Raw genomic sequence first — 23,815 nt, forward strand, 5'->3', positions numbered from 1 at the left:
AGTATCCATGTACTGCTTCTCTAATTTAATGTTAAGAGACAGATTCTAAAGGAGAAATACGGAAGCGATTCCCAGCTGTCACTCCCTGGGAGGCAAACATGAGGTCCAGGCAACAAGACCATGGGGCCTCCATGCCTGGAGTTTGCTGGATTCATCTTATCCAGGCCATGTTTTGTGGCCAGCTTCTGCTAAGCTCCCTTTGCCAAGGGCAGCTCAAAGATGGTTATAACTAGAGTTCCAGGGGTCCAGGCAAGAACAAGACCCCTCCTGCTGTCTCCAGTGTGTGTGTGTGTGTATGTACACATGCGCGCATGTGCGTGCTTGGCTGACCCACACTTCCGAGCACATCCTTAGCTGCTTTATCTCTGTCTGTTGGCTGCTGATTTGTCTTGGTCAAAGATTTATTAAGCTTTTGAAAATTTCTTTTTCTCTCTTCGTGCCCAGAGAACATTAAGACGCTGGGTTAGGGGGAGAGAAATTAAGCTTCATGAGCAGCAGATAAAGTTTCTTGACTCTGCAAGCATTCAGACGCTGCAAAGACGTGTTCTCTAGCACACCTCGGGTTTTTAACCATTGTCTCCTTTCTGTTTTCAGAGAGTCGACGAGCTGAAGATGAAGCCCAGCGCAGAGTGCTGTTCTCCCAAGTTCTGGTTGGTGTTGGCCGTCCTGGCCGTATCCGGCAGCAAAGCCCGTTCCCAAAAGAGCCCCCCCAGCATCGGCATCGCTGTTATCCTCGTGGGCACTTCAGACGAAGTGGCCATAAAAGACGCCCACGAGAAAGATGACTTCCATCATCTCTCAGTAGTTCCCCGGGTGGAGCTGGTAGCCATGAACGAAACTGACCCAAAGAGCATCATCACCCGTATCTGCGATCTTATGTCCGACCGGAAGATCCAGGGGGTGGTGTTCGCTGATGACACCGACCAGGAAGCCATCGCCCAGATCCTCGATTTCATTTCTGCTCAGACGCTCACCCCTATCCTGGGCATCCATGGGGGCTCATCCATGATAATGGCAGATAAGGTAAAAAAGACGGCTCTTCTGAGGAGCAAACGGCGCATTGATTTTTTAAGGCAAAACTAAGAGGTTCAACATAGAAATTTACCAGGACACGTAAAGTGAACAGATGAGAGTTCGTGAACTAGTCGGATAGTTAGGAGATGAAAGTAGGAAAATAATGCTGGTGTAGACGCCCCAAGAGCCTGGTTCTCAACCTGGGGTCTTACCGACCTTTTCACGGGGTCGCCTTAGACTGTCAGAAAACACAGATATTTGCATTATGACTCGTAATAGAAGCAAAATTACAATTATGAAGGAGCAATGAAAAGAGTTTATGGTTGAGGGTCACTACAACATGAGGAACGTGGTAAAGGGTTGCAGCGTTAGGAAGGTTGAGAACCATTGGTCAAGAGTTTAGGACAGATTTATGTGTCTGTTTGTCTATGACTGAGAGATATTAAAAGTTGAAGTATTGATAGATTTTTTTTTCCAAAATAGGTATGTTAGTAGCTCCCTCAACACTATAAGACACCCCCTGCTCTATCATGGTTACTAAAATATTCTCCACCACAATGGTTGTAAGAATTTAAAAAGAAAAATGCCCACGGCAGGTAGTTTTTGTCTGTGAAGACCCAAATGTCACAGCACTAGGAAGATGCCCACTTACATCTCAGGATCTGCCCATCCTAAAGCCACTAGCCACACAACCACAGCAGCCATGTGTTCTCTCTCCATGGTTAGCTTTAACGGTAGTTTTAACTGTGGTTTGCATACTGGAGTCATCTGGAGGGCTCTGCATAGCCCTGAAGTCCGCTTAAATTCCAGCCTGGGATTCTGGGGTCTGAAAACCTTCTCAAGTGACTCCAGAGTACGGTTAAATGAGAACATGGCTGTGAAGGTTCAGAAAGGGAATGCCTGAACCAGGTTGGACTAAACATCTAAGGACGGACAGTGACTCACTTGACCTCAGCACTGAGTCTGAAATCTCAGAAAACGTGTTCTGCTTGGAGTTTTAAGCCGTTGCTGACTGTTCGGTTGTTTTTCCCCCTCACTATGCTGCTCAGTGCTTGTTGCTTAGCTCCCACGGCCGTCATTCCTTTCAGACGGACAACGATTCACCCTCTTGCAATACATGGGACATGTGTGACTTTTAGACACCTTCCCACCTTACTGTTCCCCTCCCGGATTTGTTGCCTTCAGTTTCAGAAATGCTGTAGGTCCCTCTGAAAGTCATGCTGTGTGATCAAGAATGGTTGTGGGTACCCCAAACCTCACCTCACCACCCCAAGCATGCTGCTTGACCAGATGAGAACTACCACAGCACAGATTCACCAGAGCAGCCCTTGTGACCAGTGTCGCCACCTATTGGTGGCTGGAGGGACGGCTACTGCTTCTGCCTGCCTCCCATTGCTCCATCTAGGGAAGGCTGGGCTGAGAGCGGGATGCAGAGAAGCTTCGGTATCATGAGAGACAGGTGTTCACATGGGCACCTAAACGCATATCAGAAAAGAAACACTGGCAGGGGTCGCTCGGAATGAACTTAAACACAATGGGAAAGGCACCAGCTGTGGCAAAAGCCACGGAGCGTTTGCTTCGGGTGGACACCATTTTAAAACGTTGTCCTTAGTCAAGTACATTTTACTTTCTGCGTGGTATTCTAAGGGTGTTATCTTGCATCGGAAGAATGTTGACATGATGAAGAGCCAGATTTCAAAATCATAGATAAGTGTGTGCTCCGTTCCAGAGTACAGCAGATCAGAATGATGTTGTTGCTGCTCATTTGAGTTACTGCGAACCCGTGTTATTTCCCTCGAGGAGGGAGCTTGTGCACACGCCGATTGGTAGCATCCCCCTGGTGTCGTTTGAAGATCCTCAGCGTGAGGATAAAACTAGGAGCAGAGGTGCAATCTGGGTGGAGGTTGGGCTCTCTTGCTCCCTGGTGCATTCTGGGTACTGTGAGAGTGTTCACCGTGGGTTAGGCAGTTAGTCTGTCCATGTGTTATTTTATTTAATACTGCTGAGCTGAATGGCAGTGCTTCTCTTTCAGGAGGGGAAACCAAGGCTCAAAGAGATCAAATATTACATCCCAAGCGTGGCTGTAGGAGCTGGCAGCCGTACTTTAACTGCAGTTGCCAATTCTATGCCCCATTGCTCTCCCAGGAAAGGATGCGGCTGGTGGAGGCTTCATAAGCCTCACTCGCTCCTTTCTCCTTTGTCCTCTGGCATTGTGGGAAATGCTATAGAACCAGCAGTAGGCTAGCACCTGGTTCAATGTCAGGCAATGCAGGAGGCTCACTGCGGGAGAGAAGGAACAAGAACCCGTGCAGCACAGTTCTACAGAGAACCTGCTGGCTACTGCCTCCTAGGGGTAAAAGGCAGAATTGACTTGGTAGGTAGTGTGGGTTTCAGGGGTTGCTGTCACGAGAGTTGCTATCACCCTTCCTTCTGTCTCCATGGTTACTGCATTCAGAAACCTCATGCCACCCTTGCTTCTCCCCGTTAGTAAAAGGAGGCGAGCAGTGATTGCTTCAGGAGAAGTCCTAACATGGAGTAAACAATGTCTAATTGGGTTTTGGCCCAAGATCAGAAAGAGGAAGAAGGAAGAAAAGGTCCTGGTAGCCAGAGAGTTGGATGCTTGGTCATGGAGGTTAGGGGGTAGGGTTGCTGGTGGCCCCAGAGTAGGGTGCCACAGGGCCAGAGGCACTGAGGAGATAGAGGCGATTCCCAGGCTGTGCTGAGGAGCAGGTATAGGCCTGGAGGACCTGCATGGTACCAAATAAAGGGCCCTCCAGGTCACAGGGAGAGAAGTTTTGACCTCAAAGTCTAAGATCAGGTTCGTTTGCTTTTAAATCAAAGTATACATTCAATCGCCATGGTTGCATGATATATGTGTAGAATGGGGAAATGGGATTTGAAACAGGATACAGAATTTCAAAATGGAGCTGAGGGGGTTGGTGATTTAGCTCAGTGGTAGAGCGCTTGCCTAGAAAGCGCAAGGCTCTGGGTTCGGTCCTCAGCTTCAGAAAAAAAATGTCAAAATGGAGCCAAGGAGGGAACTTTGAGGTAGGCGGTGTCTGTGGCTGAAACTTAGTAACTAACTGGAGCATCTGTCCTGCTAGGAGACGGGTAATTACCTTGCGGTTCATAGTTTTTCCTTTTCATGGAATAGCTTTTAGTTGCTCACTCACTGTATTTGTGAAGCTTTGGATGCCTGAAAGACACCCCTGTTATAAGGACTTCTGGTGAAGCGGACGCTGATCTGCCTCCGCGACTGGTCAAATGGCGTGCGCTCACGTTCGCAAACGCCAACTGATCAGAGAAAACGCCAGAGGTCTGCCTTCAGTGAGGTAAAAGCACATTAAACTATGGCGGAAAGAGGCACAGGGGACAGCGTAGCAGAGCTAGTTGAGAACTCAGAAGCTGGAGTCTGGGCGACTGGATGTGGGACTCTGGTTTCCTCACCAGCTTGTGATATGGTCAACCTCAGTTTCTTCTCCCTGTGCAGCAGGGAGGGGAGTATCCATTCGTGAGTGGTCGAGGATTAGATAATGAGATACGTGGTGTGTACCTAGTTAAGTGCCCAGATAAAACTGAACAAGAAACACAGGAGAGAAGTCTGGGAGAGGGCTCTGAAGAAAGGGCGCTGGATTCTCTTGTCTCACCCAGGAGGCTGAGATTCATTAGAGTATGGAAGCCTGCCATGGCCAAAAGGGTACACCCACGACAGAAAAGGCTCTAGCTAGCTACTGAAGAACTTGTAGTAGTTGAGAGTGATAACAAAGAATGCTTAAAAATGTATGAGGTGCTTCTTGGCAGTCCCCCACCAGAGAATAAATAACGGATTTCATCTTGTATTGTTATAATTGCTCTCACTCTCCCTGAGATCCCGGATTCAGGATGAATGTCTGAACTCAAGCTAGCAGCATCGCCATGTCTTCCCAGGGGCTTTCTCGATCGATTGGGTTTTCATATTTTAGCTCAGAGATGTTAAGTAACCAACCCGGAACATCACAGCTTGCCGTTTGCAGTGAACTGGGATTCAACTCCCAGAGACACATGTTTGGAAACCCATGCTTTTTTTTTGTGTGTGTACAATTTAGCTTCATAAGACACAGAATTAAGAATTATAAGTCACACATTTCAATCTCCATTCTGATGAGTTTTGGAAATTTCGGCAATCAGATCACTTAAGTGATATGAGGCTCAGTAGACAGTTTGTAAGATATAAATTGGTTTCCTTTTACCCAATTTGCATCATTTTGTAGATAAAAAGAGAAAATATGGGAAAAATGTTGCAATGGTACCAAGCAAGCAGACACTTGATAAGAACACTGGAGGCCCTGAAAATTGTTCTTCCGCTAGCATCAGTGACAATGAAAATGGCTTGGGCAGGAGGGGTGGACACAACGCCAGGATGGAGATTGCCCCAGGATCAATCAAGAGGAAGTGAGAGCCGAGCTCGACAGTCACATGGAGAAGAGAGGGAAGGGTGCGCTGAGTGAAAGTCGGGGTTCAGAACAGATGGGTTGACCACAGTGAAAACTGACCCCCAAACTTGCACCCGCGTCTTTCTCTTCAGTGAAGGCTGTGCGCATGCTCACTGTGGTCTCTGTTGCTCGGACTCTTTTCTAAAGGGCATGGTGCGCAGTGATACTCCGAATAGTATTTTCAGATTTTTCTCTTTTCTGATTTTTAATTTTTATTGTTACACTGTGTACACGTGCACGTGCACGTGTGTGTGTGTGTGTGTGTGTGTGCGTGTGCACAGGTGCAGAAAGCCATTTTGGAGCATAACGAATAGGATGATGGCCCCTGCTTCTGCTCTCTTCCTCCCTCTCTCTCCACAGTTCATTTTAATTTCTGTCACTTCCTTTGGAGAGAACAGATAAGCCCATGACCATTGCCTTTCTTCTCTTTTTTCTTCCCATTTTCTTATGTGGATTTATTTAGCACCACCTTTAAACCAGGATAACTACAGGACATGCATACCTTTGCCCAGTGTCTTCTCTGCACTGTTTGCTGTCTCTTGCTTTTTCACCTGCTTTTGGTTGCCCAGGACACGGTATTCTAGAAGCAAACTGGTATCACAACATTTCAGGCGTAGGGGTAGAGCATGTGTCTGGTCCATGTTAGTGAGCATTTTAATTTTTCAAGCAATCCTACGAGGTAAGCACTAGCATTTCGTGTCTGTTGAAGGAGAAAATGAATGTGAGCATATCTGTACCTGTGTCAAAGTCCAGTGGCTGGAAGAATTGTCTGGCTGAATTCTTAACTCATGGATGCTTCCTCCCAGTCTGTATCCTGAGGAAGCAAGAAGTCAGGACTGAACTGTCTGCCTGGGGTTTAGCTTCTCTACACCTTACTCTCCTTCCTTGAATTGTGCTTTGGGGAAAGATGGGCAAACAGTTCTCTCTAAAGTACTAGAATGATATGGGATTTCCCTTTGTATGCTGGGATTATCATTAATGAATAAAGAAACTGGCTTGGCCTGTTGATAGGGCAGAACTTAGGTAGGTGGGGAAAGCTAAAGAGAATGCTGGGAGAAGGAAGGCAGGAAGAGAATCCATGTAGCCCCTGCCAGAGACAGGTGCCAAAACTTTAGTTGGTAAATTTGGCGATACATAGATTAATAGAAATGGGTTAAATTCATATGTAAGAGTTAGCCAATAAGAAGCTAGAGCTAATGGGCCAAACAGTGATTTAATTAATAGCATTTCTTTGTGATTATTTCTGTTTCTGGGCAGCTGGGAAACAAACAAGCAGCCACCTCCAACACTGGAAGCTTCAGGAATAGGGAGCTCTCAGCTCTATGTAGATTCTAGATCTTTTTGTCTTCTGTGTTCTATGTTTCTGGTTGGCCTGCACATCATCTCTTTAAAAATGGCCCTTTGCAAAGACTGCCCACTTGATGTCCAGGAGCCATTTTTGTGCTTTTAAAAATTGAAGACTTAAGCATACTTTTCACAGAAAAGATGGTCAGAACTTGAGAAAGTTATCCGGGAGTATCATTCCTCATCTGCCTTTCAGGAAAGTGACTTGTCCACAGGAGCACAGTGGCGCAGCCAGGAGAGGGTGCTGGTGGCTTTGGAGCCAGTAGATGTGGGTTGTCCTCATTTCTAGCCTTGTGACCTTGGTCCTGCCCTTTAAAGTTGCTGAGTGTCAAGTTCTCAGAGTGAGCCTTAGGAAGCGAGTGATGCTATGCCTTCCATATGTGCTGTGATGTGTTTCCATATAGCAGCCCATCTTGAATCTCAAGGGAAATAGATCATTATTAACTGAAAGGGAAGCCCTTGGGGCATTTGTTTTCTTCGTCTGAGACATGGTGGCCGAATTATCCTAAGTTGTTATGCAGGTATGATGGGAAAGACTGACATTGATAACCATTTATTTTTGTCAACCTCTGGGCCAGTCACCTGATTCCAGCTAGTTACCTCACACATATTATCTCATCCTATGTCTTTGTTTAATTTATAGACAACTTGTCTCCATCTGACAGATGAGGAAGCTGTAGGTCAAAGAGGCTTAGTGATGCTTCTCAGAACCTCTAAGTGGTGATCTGCTCATAAAGACTTAGACGAATGGCATCTCAGCAAGGAGTCTGGAGGTGACCCACTCTAGAGGTGGGTCAATGGCCGAATGATGTCAGGATTGCTGTGTGGGGTCCTTTGGTATTTTTGTTGTGATTGGGATGTGGCTGTTCTCACCACAGATGCCATGTCCTTATTTGAGGAAGGGAAAAATGTTAAGGGAGTGTAAGATTAGGAAGCGTCATTCATTCTCATCGCAGCATCCCAAATGTTCATCCTCATGGCAGCATCCCATATGATGTCAGTAACAAGACCAGCCCTTGGAGATGTCCAGTCTCTGTGGAAGGGTGACAAGGGGGCATAGATATGAGAATGACTTTGAAGGCATTTCTTAAAGAAAGTGATAATCAGTAATTCAGCTACTATCCTTTTGACTCAAAAGCCCAAACGTCTCTGATTTCTCCTGCCTCACCCCAATTGCTGCTCTGTGTCCTTGCTCCAGTCTCTTCAGATGCCCCCCAGAGCACAGCTTCCCGAACTTCTTCCACTCATGACCCCTTTTGGCTTGAGAAATTTTTATGTGACTCGAAGTGTGAAGGCATATAAGTATGCAAATCAAACATTAACTATAGTAAATCACAGAGAAATTTCTTTTAAAACAATTATTTGGTATGTGTATAATTTTCCAGATGAAAGCAAATTTGAATGTTAATGAGATGGTTGTGGTCATTTCATTTTACATAAAGAATGAAATCTTCGCTGATTATTTGATGTTGTAGGACAGAGAGCATCTTCAGTGTTTTTCATACTTGAATGACACTTCAAATTCATAATTAATAATAATAATAATAATAATAATAATGACTATCCTTTCACATAAATATACATAGTAATAAATGGCAGAAGTATGTTGGAGACCATTTCCAAAATGTTGGAAATTCTGCCCTAATCCCAAACCCAAACTCATTTAATGATTTTTTTAAAAAAAATAAGACTCAAGTCAGTAATTCAAATGGTAATTTTAAAAATCAAACATTTTTACATGATATAATTTAGGATATACTAATTTGATATTTGCACACTGAAGAATGATGGTCAAAATCTTTAAGATTTTGTTTCCCATAATTAAATTATTATGTTGCAGTAAAAGCAGAGAACCTTATATTCACCATAAACACTGCATTTATAACAGGCAACAGCCTCAGATCTGGGCTGGGTGTTTTAGGCGTAGTCTTTTAGCAGTTCATGGCATGATGGCATACACAGTGCAAAGTGTACATGTTGTATGTTCTGAACTAAGGCTGCATGTGTGAGGTCCCACAATAAACACAAGTGAGCAAAGCTGGAAACACCTTGATTTGTTAAATGTTTGATTCTGAATTCAGTTTTGGTTATTACATGTTTAGAAACCTTTTACTGATGGGGTCCTGACCCATGGCTCAGGACACCATGTTTAGATCTTTGATTGCCAGTTGTCACCTTTGGTCTCTGTAGTTATCAGCGTACTCTTTCTTCTTTACATCTTCACTCTTAGGGGTTCTTAGGGGGTGTTTAGAAGCATATGGGGTTTTGTTTGATGGCACAATAGCTGTTATGTGTGTTTGTTCATGTTTGTATATGCACCATACGCACTTAAAATCTAGACACCAAGCAAGAACCCCACGATAGTTTCCAAATATTTGTTGTATATCCATGGAGACATATCTCTGTGACCCACAAAAATACTCAAATCACATCCATGTTAGTAAATATAAGCAAACATGAAAGCTCCCCTGATCCTCATTCCTCCCTTTTGTTATGACCTTAAAAGGAGGTCTCAAACCAGGTGGTAGTGGAACACACCTTTAATCCCAGCACTTGGGAGGAAGAGGCAGGCGGATCTCTGTGAGTTCAAGTCCAGCCTGGTCTACAAGAGCTAGTTCCGGGACAGTCTCTAAAGCTACAGAGAAACCTGGTCTCAAAGAAAAACAAACAAACAAACAAAAAAAACCCAAGGAAACAAAACAAAAAACAAACAAAAAAGAGGTCTGAAATCATGGTTTTTCACTTCTTCATCTCCTACTTTCTCCAAACTGCTCAAGTAAAATAGATTTCCGAGTTGTTTTTTACTTTCTGAGGCACCGCTGACCTTTTTAATGCTAGTCACAAAAAATTATATGACAAGCGCAATTAGATGCATCACAGATTGGTGACAGTGGGAATGGCAGTGGTTAGGACTTTGATACGGGAGGCTGGCGAAGTGAAAATGTGTAGTAAGCAGGTGAATTTGGGTTCAGAGGTAAAGAGAGTTTTGTGGGCTGGGCATCTAGATCATACATTAGTTAGATCATATAACTCTCATTTGTAGGAAGAGGGTGATTGAAAACATGAGCATGATAAGGTCAGGGTGAACAGTGGAAAGAGGGGGTGAAGGGGTCAGAGTGAAATGTTGCATGGAGTGAGTGCATCAGGAGCAAAGCTTTAGGCTCAGGGGTCAAGAGCAGAGCCTCTTGTTTAGAGGTTACAAGATAGAACAGCAGGTATGTGTAATTAAGAACCGAACCCTTGGTTCTGACTCCAGCATAGAACTTTAAATACTGGGGGTTAAGGACAGAGCCTTGGATATAGGGGGTCAAGGGCAAAAACTTGACTGAAGCACAATTTGTGGGGTGTCCAGGACAGATGAAGGGCATAGTGAAGGTCAGAGAGAATTCCTGTAATGACAGTAAGAGAAGAAGAGAAAGAAGAGAAGAGATGGAGATTAGAAACCAAGAGGAGAAGGATACTCAGAAGGGAACCCAAGAGAGAGTCCACTCTCAAAGGATGATACTTACAATTGTGTAATCAGCTCAGGGCTCTCTCTCCCCTCAAGCAATAATCAAGTTCTACTATCCCCACTTTCACTGTATCTCCACTGGCAATGGCTGTCACTTGCTCGTATTGCATCTGAGAGTCTTCAGAGACTCAAGTCAGATGGCCACAGTTTCACCTCAAACTCTCCCCTGGCTTCCCATGGCTCGGAATATGACATCCTCTTTGATCAGGGCCCAGGCTGCCTCACCATGATTTCTCTTAGTCTCCCCGCCCTTGAACAGCAATGTCAAGCCACACTAAATTATTTACAGCTCCCTGAATGGTCTTGGCTGGTTTACATCTTTGAGCCTTTGTCTATGCTTCTTCCACTCCTTAGAACATCCTCGTCCTTGTCCCCCACAATCACCTATCCATTGTTGGAGAAGAATATCCTCCTCCTTCAGCAAACCCTCCTCTGTCTTCCACATTTGGGATTTGCCATTTCTCTCCCATGTGTTGATCAGTGTCCTGTTTATGCTTCTTCATAACCTGTTCACCCATCATCAACACCTGTGATAGCTGTGGGACTTAGTAATTGTGTATTCCTAGCACTTGGCATGGTGTGAACACATAAAGCAACAGTGACCTTTAAAAATTGAAAGTCACTGAACTATGCACTCTATATGCACACTTCCTGGGTTGAATGGTGACCCTCAAAAAGATATGTCAATGACCTAACTGCTAGAACCTATAGATGTGACTGTGTTACTTTTCTCATCAGTGTGACAATGTTTATCTGGTGGAAAAGGCTTGAGCAGTGTAAAGTTTGTTTTGGCTCACACTTTAAAGATGGCAGTCCATCAGGTGGAGGAAGGCATGGCAGAGCACAGTGGTTCACATCATGGTGGGCCGAGCAGCTGAAAATGGAATGCCAGTGCTATGATGCTTTGTCTTCCGACCATGGTACCACACACGCTGAGGGCGTATCTTCTCTCCTCAGTTAATCCTCTCTAAAAACATTCTCACAGACATAATACTTTACCAGTCTCTTGGATGACTCAAGTTGACAATAGAACCCAGTTGTTGTCATGACCTAATTTAGAAAAGGGTCTTTACACATGTAATAAAGGATATCGTGATGATGTCATCTTGAATTGTTTAGATAGACCTTGAATTAAGTGACAAATATCCTTCTAAGAGATGGAATAGAAGTTATAGACACAGAGATGCCTGTGTAAAGGGTCAGGTCTTGGCTGTAAAGTCACCAGCCAAGAAAACCACCTAAAGCTGGAAAAAGCAAGAAGGGAACCTCCCCTAGTCTTCAAAGGAGATGACCCTTAGAAGATCTTGATTTCAGGACTTTGTTCTCCAGATGAATTCATTTCAAGAGAATTCATTTCTATGTTTTAAAGCCATGGAGAATGTGGTTGCTTGTTGCAATATCCCCAGCATGCTGAAACGCATGCCATAGTGAAGTAGGAAAGACTGAAATGTTGTAGGAGCTGCGGGTTGCATTCTGCCACCCAGCTCCTGCCACCAGCTAGCTTTACCCAAAATAACAACACACAAATTGTATTCTTTTAAACACTGCTTGGCCCATTATATCTAGCCTCTTCTCAGCTAACTCTCATACCTGGACTAGCCCATTTCTAATAATGTGGGTAGCACCGCTAGGTGCTCTTACCGGGAAAGATTCAGCATGTCTGACCTGGCAGCTTGCTTCATCACGTCTGCCCGGGAGAGGGGAGCATGGCCTCTGAGCTCACTTCCTCTTCCTCCCAGCATTCTGTTCTGTTTACTCCTCCCATTTATGTTTTAACCTATCAGGGCCAAGCAGTTTCTTTATTGCTTAACCAATGAAATCAACAGATTGATATATGGCACTCCCACATCATTTCCCCTTTTTCTGTTTAAACAAAAAAGAAAGGCTTTAACTTTAACATAGTAAAATTACATATAACAAAACAGTTATCAAGTAAAAATTACAATATTTATATCTATTTTATCTTTATCATTATTAAGGAAAACTATAACTAACTCTTCTTCAACCCCATCAAAGACTCCAGAAAGATACAATATTACCTAAGCAAACAAGAAATAAACAACTTTCAAAACTCTAGAAATGACAGAGACATCACGCTGCCTGGACAGTCACCCAAAGTTCTTTTGTACTGCTGGGGCATCTATCTTTGGCCTTCAGGCCCATAGTATCAAGAGATATTTCCATGAAGCAGGAAATTTTAAAGGCAGTTCAGTCACTATCTGCTGTGTTCTGCAGAATGTCTTGCAGACTCCTTCATGAATCAGGAACCCCAAAAGATCATCTCACCTTTAGGCAAGTTCTTAGGCAAGTTCAGTAGTCCTCTCTCTGTGGGTTCTCTGTGTCCAGTTTATACAATAGTCCAAGCAAGAGCAGTTTCTTGCCCAAATGGCTATCAAACTCCATAAGGAGCCTCTTCAATGCCCATCTTCCTTTTGAAATAGATTGGTGCTGCCAGGAGCAGAGTGTCTCATTGTCATGAAAAGCCCTAAGTTATTAAAACATTTAAAATGCCATATTCTATAATCTTTGAAAAATATGAAGAATACCTATCTAAAATATATCTATGTACATCTAGAAAATTTTAACTAACATGACTACAAGCTTGACTATTATTGATTATCCATTAACAACCTATATACATTACATTTTTAAGTGAACTACACAATCACAATACCTTAATAAAGATCAGAAATACATATACATATAACAAAATTGACCTTAAATCTCTATCAATAAAGCAAAATCTATACTAATGCAAATTATTCATATCTATATCATATCCCCCTTTAAATGTAAAAGAATGTTTATAAACCATATTTTGGAAGATGGGCACAATTTTTTTTCTCTCCAAATTGCTTTCTGCTGAATGGGGGCATCGTTAATTAGGTCTTTCATGGTATAACCTATGTGCTAGTTTCATCTCAGTTGGCAGTTGAGCGAAGCAATTTTCTGAAGGTGTTCACAGCAACCCTTCAGGAGTGCGTGGTCCATCATACCATATTGGGATAGAAGCAATCCACAGACTCTCACCCTCTGTGAAAACAAAATAAGAAACTCCTTTCCAAAGCATCATGTCCTTAGATCCAAATTTCAAAGTCAACTCATTTTCAAAATATCTTTGTTGGATTAGTTCAGCAGCATTTATAAACAAATATCTTTTAGCATCTGTTGCTCCTTCCTCAGCATTCAGACGATTCAAAGAGAGCATAATAGCATACAATATCAAGATTCTCTGTGTATTTTCCATCTTTGCGCAGCTTTGTTTTAACCTCTATTTTGTTTATTTTTACTTTTAACTTTTTGCTTTTTGAGACAGGTTCTCTGTATATCTTTGACATGGAATAACTCTGTGGACCAGGCTGTCCTTGAACTCTCAGAAATCCGCCTGATTCTGCCTCACAGGCATTCGGATTAAAGGCAGGTGCTACCACACCTTGAAGTCACAGAGGTCAATCTACCTCTGCCTCCTAAGTGTTGGGATTAAAGGTGTGTACTACCACACCCAACTACTCTCTTTCTTCCCTTTTTTTTTTTGTTTTTTACTTTAAGAACTTTAACTTTTAGCCTGCATATATTTTTAACACACCGTAAATCATTTAAATGTTTTCTTTGACTTTGAATCTTTCTTTTAACCCATTCCTTAGCTTTCTGCCATTCTAACCTTTTGGCTGAAGTACCAACCAGAGCCGTGTCCAGTGCCACAAGTCTACAGTGTTTCAAGGTCCTTGCCAGCAAACAAGCTACAACACTCAAGTCCTCTCTCTGTAGCTGACCTCCTGCCTTAAAGAGTCAGAGTTTGCCCTGGCAGGACGGCCCACAAAGCCGGCATTTTAAAACAGCTCAGCTTTTTTTCCTGCTACAGCTGAAAACCGAAAAGCATGCGTTCAGCTTTTCATCAACACCGTTTAAGTGTTTTGTAGCAGGACCTCTTAAGAGCTGCAGGGTTTTGGAGCTAAAGCTGAGTCAGGAAGCCTCTCTTAGATGACAGTGCTTGCTTGCCTCTAGCAAGCAGAGCAGACCCGAGAAATTGCTGCTACCAAGAAAACATGCTTTACTCTTTCCCAAGCTTTCTAAGGCTTTCAGTAGATTCAGTTGTCCACACGTCTGGGCGCCATTCTGTTGTAAGAAAGAGTAGCCGGGCTGCGGTCCGCCACCCGGCTAGCTTTACCCCGAAATAATGGGAAGAATGATTGAGGGAGGAGCTCTCACCATCCACCTCTAGCCTGTTACATATGTGTCTACATGTGTGCACACCTAGACAGAGCGATTAGGAAACACCTGGCAAATAGTAGTTAATAAGATTAAGCCATTAACAGTGTGATTAGAATTCACCTTACTGTGGTGACTGGGTGCGCCCTTGTGTTCTCCCTTCCTGGGCCTCTCCAGGCCAGGGTCAGTGCGAACAAGGCGCAATGTCCATGCTCTCCTTAGCTGTGCTCCTACCGAGTCTTCTTGGTGGAAATGTGCAAGACAGCTTCATCTTCTAGGCTCTGCTTCTCTTCTTGCACTTTATTTTTATAATTATTATTTATTTTCCTCTTTTCCGTTCTTGTGTGTGTGTGTGTGTGTGTGTGTGTGTGTGTGTGTTCCAGTGCAGCTGCTGATATTCTCGTACTCTCCAGGTCTGGATGGGACATCTCGCTGGCAGTTGTCCCTTTCACTGTGTCCTGGTGTCTCTGGGTGCTTTTCTTCTGTTATAAGTTATCTTTCTTCCCCACTGTGACCAGAATACCTGACAACTCCAATTTAAAAGAAGGAAGGCCTTGTCTTAGCTCAGTTTCAGAGGTGTCATCTTTCAGGTCAAGGCAGATAAGAAGGAGGCAGGAAGCCATAACAGGAAGTGCCCAGAGCAAATTGCCACTGCCAAGGGCAACCCCCAGGGAGCTACTTCCTGTAACCAAGTCCCATCTTTCATGGTTCTACCACTTTCTGTACTTAAAACTTGAATCCAGGGGTGGAGGAACCCGGCTTTCAGTTCAGGGTCCTTATGGTCCATCTCTGGCAATACCCTCAGAGCTGCAGAAATGTGATCTGCTGACTTCCTGGGTGCTTCTCAACTCTGTCAGGATGGACATCACATCTTCTCCACTGTTAAAGATCTCCAAACTGCTTTTCCCTTCGTTCCCTTCTACTCCAGGTGTTTTATAGTTGCTGTTGTGACTCGCTCTAATTGTCGTTCTTTTTCACTCTCTCTCTGCTCTGCTAGAAGGCTGCATGCGAGCTTCGCAAGGTCAAGAACTACGTCTTCTTCCTCCACGTAGTCCCAGAACCTAGCTCGCATTTAACCTATTGTAAGCCCATAGTTCCTATTTAGTAGATATACGTGTGAATTCAATATTGGAGGGCAGCAGATGTGAGTTGCAATTAAGAGCAAAGTGTTTTAAATCCACATGAAAATGGATAATGGGATTAATCTCTCCAGTTCCTGGCAAAGCCATGCGTTCCTTATCTCTCTCTGGGCTGCTGGCTCTGTCACCCCTCCCCCACCACATCTCGCCAGGTACCAGCCGTCACCTTGGCACTCAGACTAGAGTCAGGTTACACATGTCCACTTTATTCCTAGCACATGTGGCCAAATGGGGCGGCTCAGGTGAGAGGTTTCTCGCGAAACAGCAAGTAAATCTCTCATCCAACAAAGCACTTGAGTCCTGTCAGTCTTGGTTTTATTAGGACACATTCCAAAGAGGAAACAGAATTTAAAAAAAAAAAATCTTGAAAGATGAACATGGTTGTTCCCATGGCATGCTAAATTGCCTAGCACTCACCCGCCTTCATTCAATCCAGGCAATGACATTTCCTAAGGGTTTAGCCAAGATTTAGGAACTTCATTTAGCAAAAACATCCTTTCTCTTCATTTATTCTCCATGAAAAAGAAAAAAAGAATTTTGCAGTCTTTACTACTAAAAGTCTCCAGAGATAGAGTCTTGAAGAAAGAAAGACTTCTTGTATGGGGTTGATTGACAATTAACAAACACTCAGTTAAATGGTATTTTTCAAATGGGAGTTGTTGTGATTTGCGTATGATTGTCTCTGGTAAAGGCTCATTTACTAAGGGCCAGCTGATAGAGTGTTTTATAGGTGACTGGATTCTGAGGATTTCAGAGTGATCTGTGGATTAATCCTTGGATGGATTCAGTACTGAATATTGGGAAGGAATGGACAGTGGACGTTGGGGTCTGGGTGGAGGAAGTGGCTTTTTGCTTCATTTTTACATCTCATCCCCTGTGATTTCCGTCTGTCTCCCTGTGTTTTTCAGCTGACGTGAGGTGAGTGGCTTCCCCCCCTCACACACTCCTTCCTTCATGGTGTTCCACCTCAGGGAGAGCATGTTGTGGTCAAGCTTGTCTGACTTAGATGCAACTTCTGAAGCCATGAACACAAAGAAAATTTCTCACCACTACCTTATTTTTCTTGGGTATTTAGTCATGGAGAGAGAATTCTGACTGAAGCATCATAATGAACCGGCTGAAAGGAATATCGTGGGCTATTCTAGTTAGACTTGTCATGGAACATCCCAGAAGACCTGCATTCTGTGTGAATATGTCAGGGGTGGTATTTTGTCAGAGAAGAGCAGTGAGGGTCTTGAAATGAGAATATGTTCTTTTAGATTTGCTTTTGTTGTTGTTTTTGAGTCACAGAAGGTCAGTGTGACTTTGATTGATAAGGTCCTCTGGGGCTAGATCTTACAGGGCTGGAGAACCCTAGCACGTATGTTGGAGGAGGCCACTAGTTAGTTCCCAGCCCCTTAGTTCTGAAATAATCACACAGAAACCGCATTATTTAAATCACTGCTTGGCCTGTTAGTGCTAGCTTCTTAGTGGCTAACTCTTACATCTTAATTTAACCCATTTCTATTAATCTGTGTATCATCACGTGGTCATGGCCTACCAGCAAAGTTTCAGCACGTCTGTGTCCAGCTACTCCATGGCTTCTTTCTGACTCCATCTTCTTCCTCCCAGCATTCAGTTTAGTTTTCCCCACCTAACTAAGTTCTGCCCTGCTATAGGTCCAAAGCAGTTTCTTTATTAACCAGTGGTATTCACAGCACACAGAGGGGAATCCCACATCACACGTAGTTGGATATTTTTGTATTTTTCCTAGGCATGAGAAGAGAATAATGTAAGCTGAGGTACTGTACTTGCAGATGGAGTTAGCATCATTAGGTGGGTTAGAGCTGGTTTGAATTTGGGCTCTAGCTTTTGTAGTCTAGGTGATGTCTTGCTGTGTGTGACTTCTTTGATTGTGTTTTTTTTTCCCCTTTGATGGGACTCAATACTGCTTTTTCCCCAGGTTCCTTTCACTTCCGCAGGCTATGCTGGACCTGTTAGTGGTCTCTTTGGGTTTTCGCTCCTGAATCTTGACTCCCTCTAAAATGTAAATAACCCTTTTCTCATTACCTCGCTGGGCACACCCCTGAATGAGTAAGTGACTGGTATTCATTCTAGCAGAATCGAAGTATGGATTCTCCAAGCCAGGCACCCTCTTCTTTTGATATTTTTATAAGTTACATAGTTTTTGCTTTGTTCACAAAATTTATTCACAAAGTTGAAGACATCTGTAAAAGTGTGTAGACAGCTAGAAGCATGTTGTTAGACTTTGTCCTCATTAAATAGTTCTTGGAGTTTCCATGCTAAAAGTGTCCTTCGGTGGTTCCCAGATTTATATCTACGTGGTTGTAACCTAGTGTCATGTCCTTTTTTTTTTTTCTAAGTGAAATGGTGGCCATTGGAAGAAAGATCCACCAGGAATGGTGCATCCAGGTTGATGTTTTAAAAATAAATGTCGATGACATCAAGCAGTGGAGACAGCAATGGTTTAGCCAGCCTTGATAGCCTGCCTTGAAGAGAAGGTTCTTGGCATACCCTCAAGTCCTCATGGCCTGTCACCATGTGTCTTGAATGCATTCTATTGTCTTGGCAACATGTTCTCTAAAGTTGTAGGGAGCAGCAGCCTTTAACCTTTCAGTATCATGTTGCCAGGACAACAGACTTCATGGGAAGCCAGGCTCACTGTCACTGTGTGTTGCTGCCACCCACCCCTCCCTCCTACTCGGGCTGCCTATTCCTCTTCCGCTGCCTTCTATCTGTATCCCCCCACTTCTGCGTTGACAGATCCTCCAGCTGCATCTTTTCTCCAGCTTACGTCATTCCCCCCTCACTTTTTATTCTTTTAACATTCCTGGGTTTTCACTGAAGTAAAGATTAAAAACTCTCAAACACCAAAACTATATGGCTTAATTGGCTAAGGGGATTTAGGGAGTTAAAATGAGAGAGTTAAAAATACAGCAAGAAAGAAGAAAAGGATTTCACATAGTTTATATAATTTGGTTTAGGGCATGGTAGAGATTTTTTTAATTGCTCTATAATTGTTTTATTATTTTTTCTTTTATTGGAGGTATGGATTTTTTATATGGCATGTTCTGATTACTGTTTTCCCTCCCTACTCTTCCCAGTTCCTTTCCACTGCCCCTCCCATCTGGACCCACGCCCTTTTTGTTTCTCCTTAGAAAACAGACAGGTATTTAAAGACTAATAATAAAATAATATAAAACAAAAACAAACATCAGAATATGACAAAATGAGAAAAGGAACCAAAGAAAAGTTACCATAAGCATATAGACACAGAGGTATAGACATATGGGTAACAAGAATCCCATAAAAACACAAAACCAGAAGCCATGATATATACACAAAGGACCTATAAAGTAAAAAAAAAAAAAAAAAACAAAAAACAAATAAGCACCCTGATTTAACATTAAGAGACAAAGAACCTCCAAATATTCCATTGATTTTGTTTAGTGTTGGCCGTTGACTGCTGAGCGTGGATCATACCTGTAAGTGTGGTTTATTTCCCCAGTGAGACTCCCTTGGAGAAAACTAATTTTCATTTGCAAGTGACTCTCAGTTGGAGACAGCTTCAGGGTTAGGGATGGTTGCAGGTGTCCCTTCTCATCTCAGCTCTAGGACCCCATCTGGTACAGACCCGATCAGGCCCTGTGCATGTTGCCCGGGTCTCTGAATTCATATGTGATCCACGGTGCTATTTTTTAAAGCTTTGTTTTCTTGGTGTTCTCCATCTCCTCTGGCTTTGACACTCTTTCTGCCTCCTCTTCAGCAAAGCTCCCTAAATCCTAAGGAGAGAGATTTGATGGAGACATCCCTTGTAGGGCTTAGTGTTCCCAGGTCTCTCTCTTTCTCTCTGCACATTGTCTGACTGTGGGTCTCTATACTGGTTCTCATCTGCTGCAGGATGGAGCTTCTCTGTGTAGCAGAAAGTCATCAGGAGTCATTTTATTGCGAGATTCTCAAACCTTTCCATCAATGAGAAAGTTTTATTATTTTTATCTTATGAGAGAATCTTTGACTTCAGATCCAATACTTTTAACTTTACAGGTTTGGGGTAAAGATGCATTAATTGCTGTTTTTTTTTTTCTTTTTCTTTTTTTTTTAAATAAAATGTCCCCAAAGAATCCTGAGATACTAGAGAATCTGACAGCTACTGCTGAGTAGAGCAGGCCATACTGTGACAAAGGTCTGTGATGGGCGGAGGTTGGTTGTTGAACTTTTCATCAAGGGTCTGGTGAAGGTGTTTGTGTGGCTGGTTATCAAAGAGAAAGTTCCAGAGCACGAAGCTATAGGATGAGGAGAGGAGAGTAAGCGGAAGAGGGCAAGCACTGGGAAGTAAGAAAGTGGGAATCAGTCACCGGAAGGCAGATTCAAGGGCTGACTCTGACTTCCGGTTTCAGGACTGTCTCTGTTTCTGGTTTTGGGGCTGTCTCTGGCTTCTGGTTTCAGGGCAGGCTGTTCATGAGGGTACCCTGCAAAGAGTGAGTTCTTTGGTGTGTTTTAAATCCTGCAGTTAGATCTGGATTTTCAAAACAGATCTGTTGTATTCCATTCTGTGTTCAAAAAGTCAGGTAACTTCTGCATGGCAGGGGTTGCTCTTCGTGTAGTTGGTACTTTGCCTGCTTTTTGTCAGTTTAACCTTCAAAAGGTATCCAGGCTTGAAGTAGAAGTATTATTCGTTTTCACTTATAGACAATGATGAAACAGACTCCAAAGGGAAGCCGTCTCTAGTTTTGATTCTCATGGTAGCAGTATGGGAATTGGAGTCGGTGACCGAAGCTTGAGATTTTGCCAATCTATTTTGCTTCCTCGTGAACACTTTCATTGCTTCAGCCTTTTGGGGTCAGCTAGCGTTTAGCCAAGAGGAAGCTACCCCACCTGCTCAAACAGTGCCCAGGTGGTGCTTGGGTAAAGTTGATTCCACCCTTCCTCAGTCATTCTGGACTTGAATCTGTCAAAAACAAAAGAGCATTTGAAGGAAAGAGCAGAGCTGAGTTAGAAGCAAGAAGGAGAAGGTAGCCGGAGGGGAAAGAAACAGTGGACATTTCCAACCTCCCTGGGCCTGGGCTAACAGGGACCTGCATGGGAGCTCTCATTTTCTCCAAGGTCTTCCGCTGCAAGAGTGGACTTCAGAGCCTTTGAAAACCTCCAGGCTTTCACACGTCCACGCAAACCTTGAGGGTTTAATGTTTGGATTAGTTCTGGAGAGTGAGATTTTTTTTTCTTCTACCGGAGTATGTGTGAGGAGAAAATGGACTCCAATAGACATCAGCTGAAGATCTAAGATCACATCTTGAAGATGAGCTGTAAAGCTAGCTAACAAGTGTATTTACCCCACCATTCGAAATGGTTTTAGGTCTTGGCTTATAGGCTACATACATTCTACTCTTGAACAACCTTAGAGAATCATCTGTAGCTATTGTTATCTTGTTCTAGACATTCCTACTAGTTGGTAGAGGTGCAACCTGGAGGCACTTCCTATGGCCTCCATCAGCACTTGCCTCTTTGTTAGGCTTTCAGGACACACTCTGCTTGCTTGTTTCTCTGATGTTCAGAGGTCTGTTTATGGACAAGAGTGGTATTCAGGTGTGAAAAAAAAAATCTGTGTCAAGGTGGGCCAGCTATCTGGATGTCCTTGGGCAATACGTGTGCAAGGCAAATTTATCACACAGTGTGAGAGCCCTTTGCAAAGGAAAGAGGCCCATTTCCTCCCCCCAGTTGGGACAAGTGAGAAGACACAAGGCTCATTCAGTACGCATTTGTTCATAATGACAGACCCTTTGCAGCCGGGAACAGACCGTTGGACGGGAGCCTACCCTGCAAGGTGGGATGGATGAGTGAGATGTGTTTTTGCGTGTTCTTTTCATCTCAAACATCTGTGATCCTATGAATAATTCTCTTCCCCCTGGCCCCAGGCTGGCTGCTTGCCTGGAGTCTCTGCCAGTGCCTACCCCCTAGCGCCCCTCTGAATGGAGATATCAGAGGATCCACTGCTCCAGAGGGATGGCTCTGGATGCTGGCCTGGTCCTGAGACTAGAGAAGGACTGATTCCTCAGTCAGAGCCCAGGGTTGAGGGACTCAGGCAGGAAGCACGAATGTAGTGATTCTCAGGACCAGGCGAGAAAGGCACATGGGAGCTGACCTTTCAGACCGTCACCAGATGCCCAACAGCAGTGCCAGCAGCAGGTCCTGTTCTTGCCACGCAGAGCTGTGGATGAAGCGCAGGCTGAGCAGCAGGGCTCATTACAGGCTTCTCTGAGCGGTGGAGAGAGGTGCCGTCAGTGTTCTGTGTCACTTCCTGCTTGCCTGCAGTGGTCTTTTCTTGGTCATCCTAGGTCAGATGGAGTGGAGATGCAAGACTACTCTTCTGGCCCTAGCGTCTGCTCACGGCGCTTATTTAAGATTACATTGACAGCTGTATGTTACCAGTGAAAACCCCAAGGTTCTGCAGGTTCAGGGGGAGCAACAGGAAGTTCACTGGTCAGTGAGGGAAAGGCTGATGCCACTGAGCAGTTTCTGGTGTGATATCAGTTCCTCCTGGGGGGCCACATCCGCCTGGTGATAAAGAGCCTTGGAGGCAGAGAGGGTTTAAGGGTGCAGCGGAGCTCTCTGGGCGCTGCGCTGCAAAGGCCCTTTCTTTCCTCTTGTGCTCTCCTTGACCCAAGAGACCTGCCAGGACTCTGCCATGGAAACTTAGAGACTCTTGAAGTCACCATTATATACAGCTGTTTCCTTGACTGCAAGGAAATAGCATCAAGGTATTAAGGAGACTCTTTTATTTTTTTATTTTCTTTTCCATTCAAATATTTACACTTCCTTCCCTCCTACCAATCCCCTCCTACTTCTCAACTCACCCTCCTCCCGCCCCCTCCCTGCTTGAGAGAGGGCAGGGAACCCTGCCCTGTGGAAAGTCCAAGGCCCTCCCCCCTACATCCAGGCCTAGGAAGCTGTGTATCCATATAAACCAGAGTCCCAAAAAGCCAGAACATGCCCATGCCATAAAAACAAGTCCCAGTGCCTTTATCAATGGCTTTTTAGTCAGCCCCCATTGTCAGCCACAATCAGAGTCCGGTTGGATCACATGCTGGTTCAGACCAGTCCAGCTGGATTTGGTAAGCTCCCATTAGAACAGGCACACTGCTTCAGTTGATAGATGAACCCCTCGTGGTCCTGACTTCCTTGCTCATCTTCTCCCTCCTCCTGCCCTTCAACTGGACCTTGGGAACTCCGTCCGTTGCTCTGATGAGGGTCTCTGTCTCTATCTCCATCCATGGCCAGATGAAGATTCTATGGTGATATTTGAGATAATCATCAGTGTGAAAGTGGGGCAAGGCCAGTTCAGGCACCCTCTCCTCTGCTGCCCAAGGACTTAGCTGGGGACATTCCCGTGGACACCTGGGATCCCTTCTAGAGCCAAGTCTCTTGCCAACCCTAAAATGTAGATACCCTTAATGTAGATGTCTTCTTCCCTGCTCCTATATCCGCTCTTCCTCCATCTCCACCCTCCCACTCCCAAGATCTCCCCAGTCTTTCCTTTCTCTCTTCACTCTCCCCTTCTCCCCTTCCCCCCACTTCACTTCCACCCCTACCCCGACTCCCATGCTCCCAACTTTTGCCCAGCAATCTTGTTTGCTTCCAGTTTCCAGGAGGATCTATATATGTTTTTCTTTGGGTTCACTTGTTATTTGGCTTTTCTAGGCTTGTGAACTATAAGTTCAATGTTCTTTATTTATGGCTAGAATCCACTAATGAGTGAGTACATACCATATTCATCTTTTGGGGTCTGGGTTATCTCACTTAGGATAGTGTTTTCTATTTCCATCCATTTGCATGCAAAATTCAAGATGTCATTGTTTTGTACTGCTGAGTATTCTAACAACCTAGATGTCCCTCAATGGAAGAATGCATAAAGAAAGGGGACTCTTTTATATGTTCCCAAACATCCAAGCAACAACAGTGATCTGTCTGTCTCTCTGTCTGGATGCTTAGCCCTAGGAGAGATGCAATTGAAACGGAGTGGATTCTTAATCTGCTTTTCAAACTAGATTTTTCTTCTTTCATTTTTGACAACTCCCACTGCCCTCTAAGCCAGTGCTTTTTCTGTCTCTTGGCTGCCCCTTCCTCAGCCC

At 44.1% G+C, this 23,815-nt stretch overlaps 1 protein-coding gene across 1 annotated transcript in view; it reads left to right on the forward strand.

The window, feature by feature from the left end:
• The first annotated feature begins 612 nt into the window (after positions 1-612).
• LOC126497222 (glutamate receptor ionotropic, NMDA 2B) overlaps positions 613-23,815 on the forward strand; it is a 280,734-nt gene continuing 257,531 nt past the window's right edge. The window contains exon 1 of the mRNA XM_050135119.1: positions 613-1,023. Coding sequence (XP_049991076.1) covers positions 613-1,023 — 411 coding nt within the window. The remainder of the gene's footprint in view (positions 1,024-23,815) is intronic.

The sequence above is a fragment of the Alexandromys fortis genome, unplaced genomic scaffold (assembly GCF_014885135.2).
Source record: "Alexandromys fortis isolate MF-2015 unplaced genomic scaffold, M_Fortis_MF-2015_v1.1 scaffold_21, whole genome shotgun sequence".
Taxonomy (NCBI): domain Eukaryota; kingdom Metazoa; phylum Chordata; class Mammalia; order Rodentia; family Cricetidae; genus Alexandromys; species Alexandromys fortis.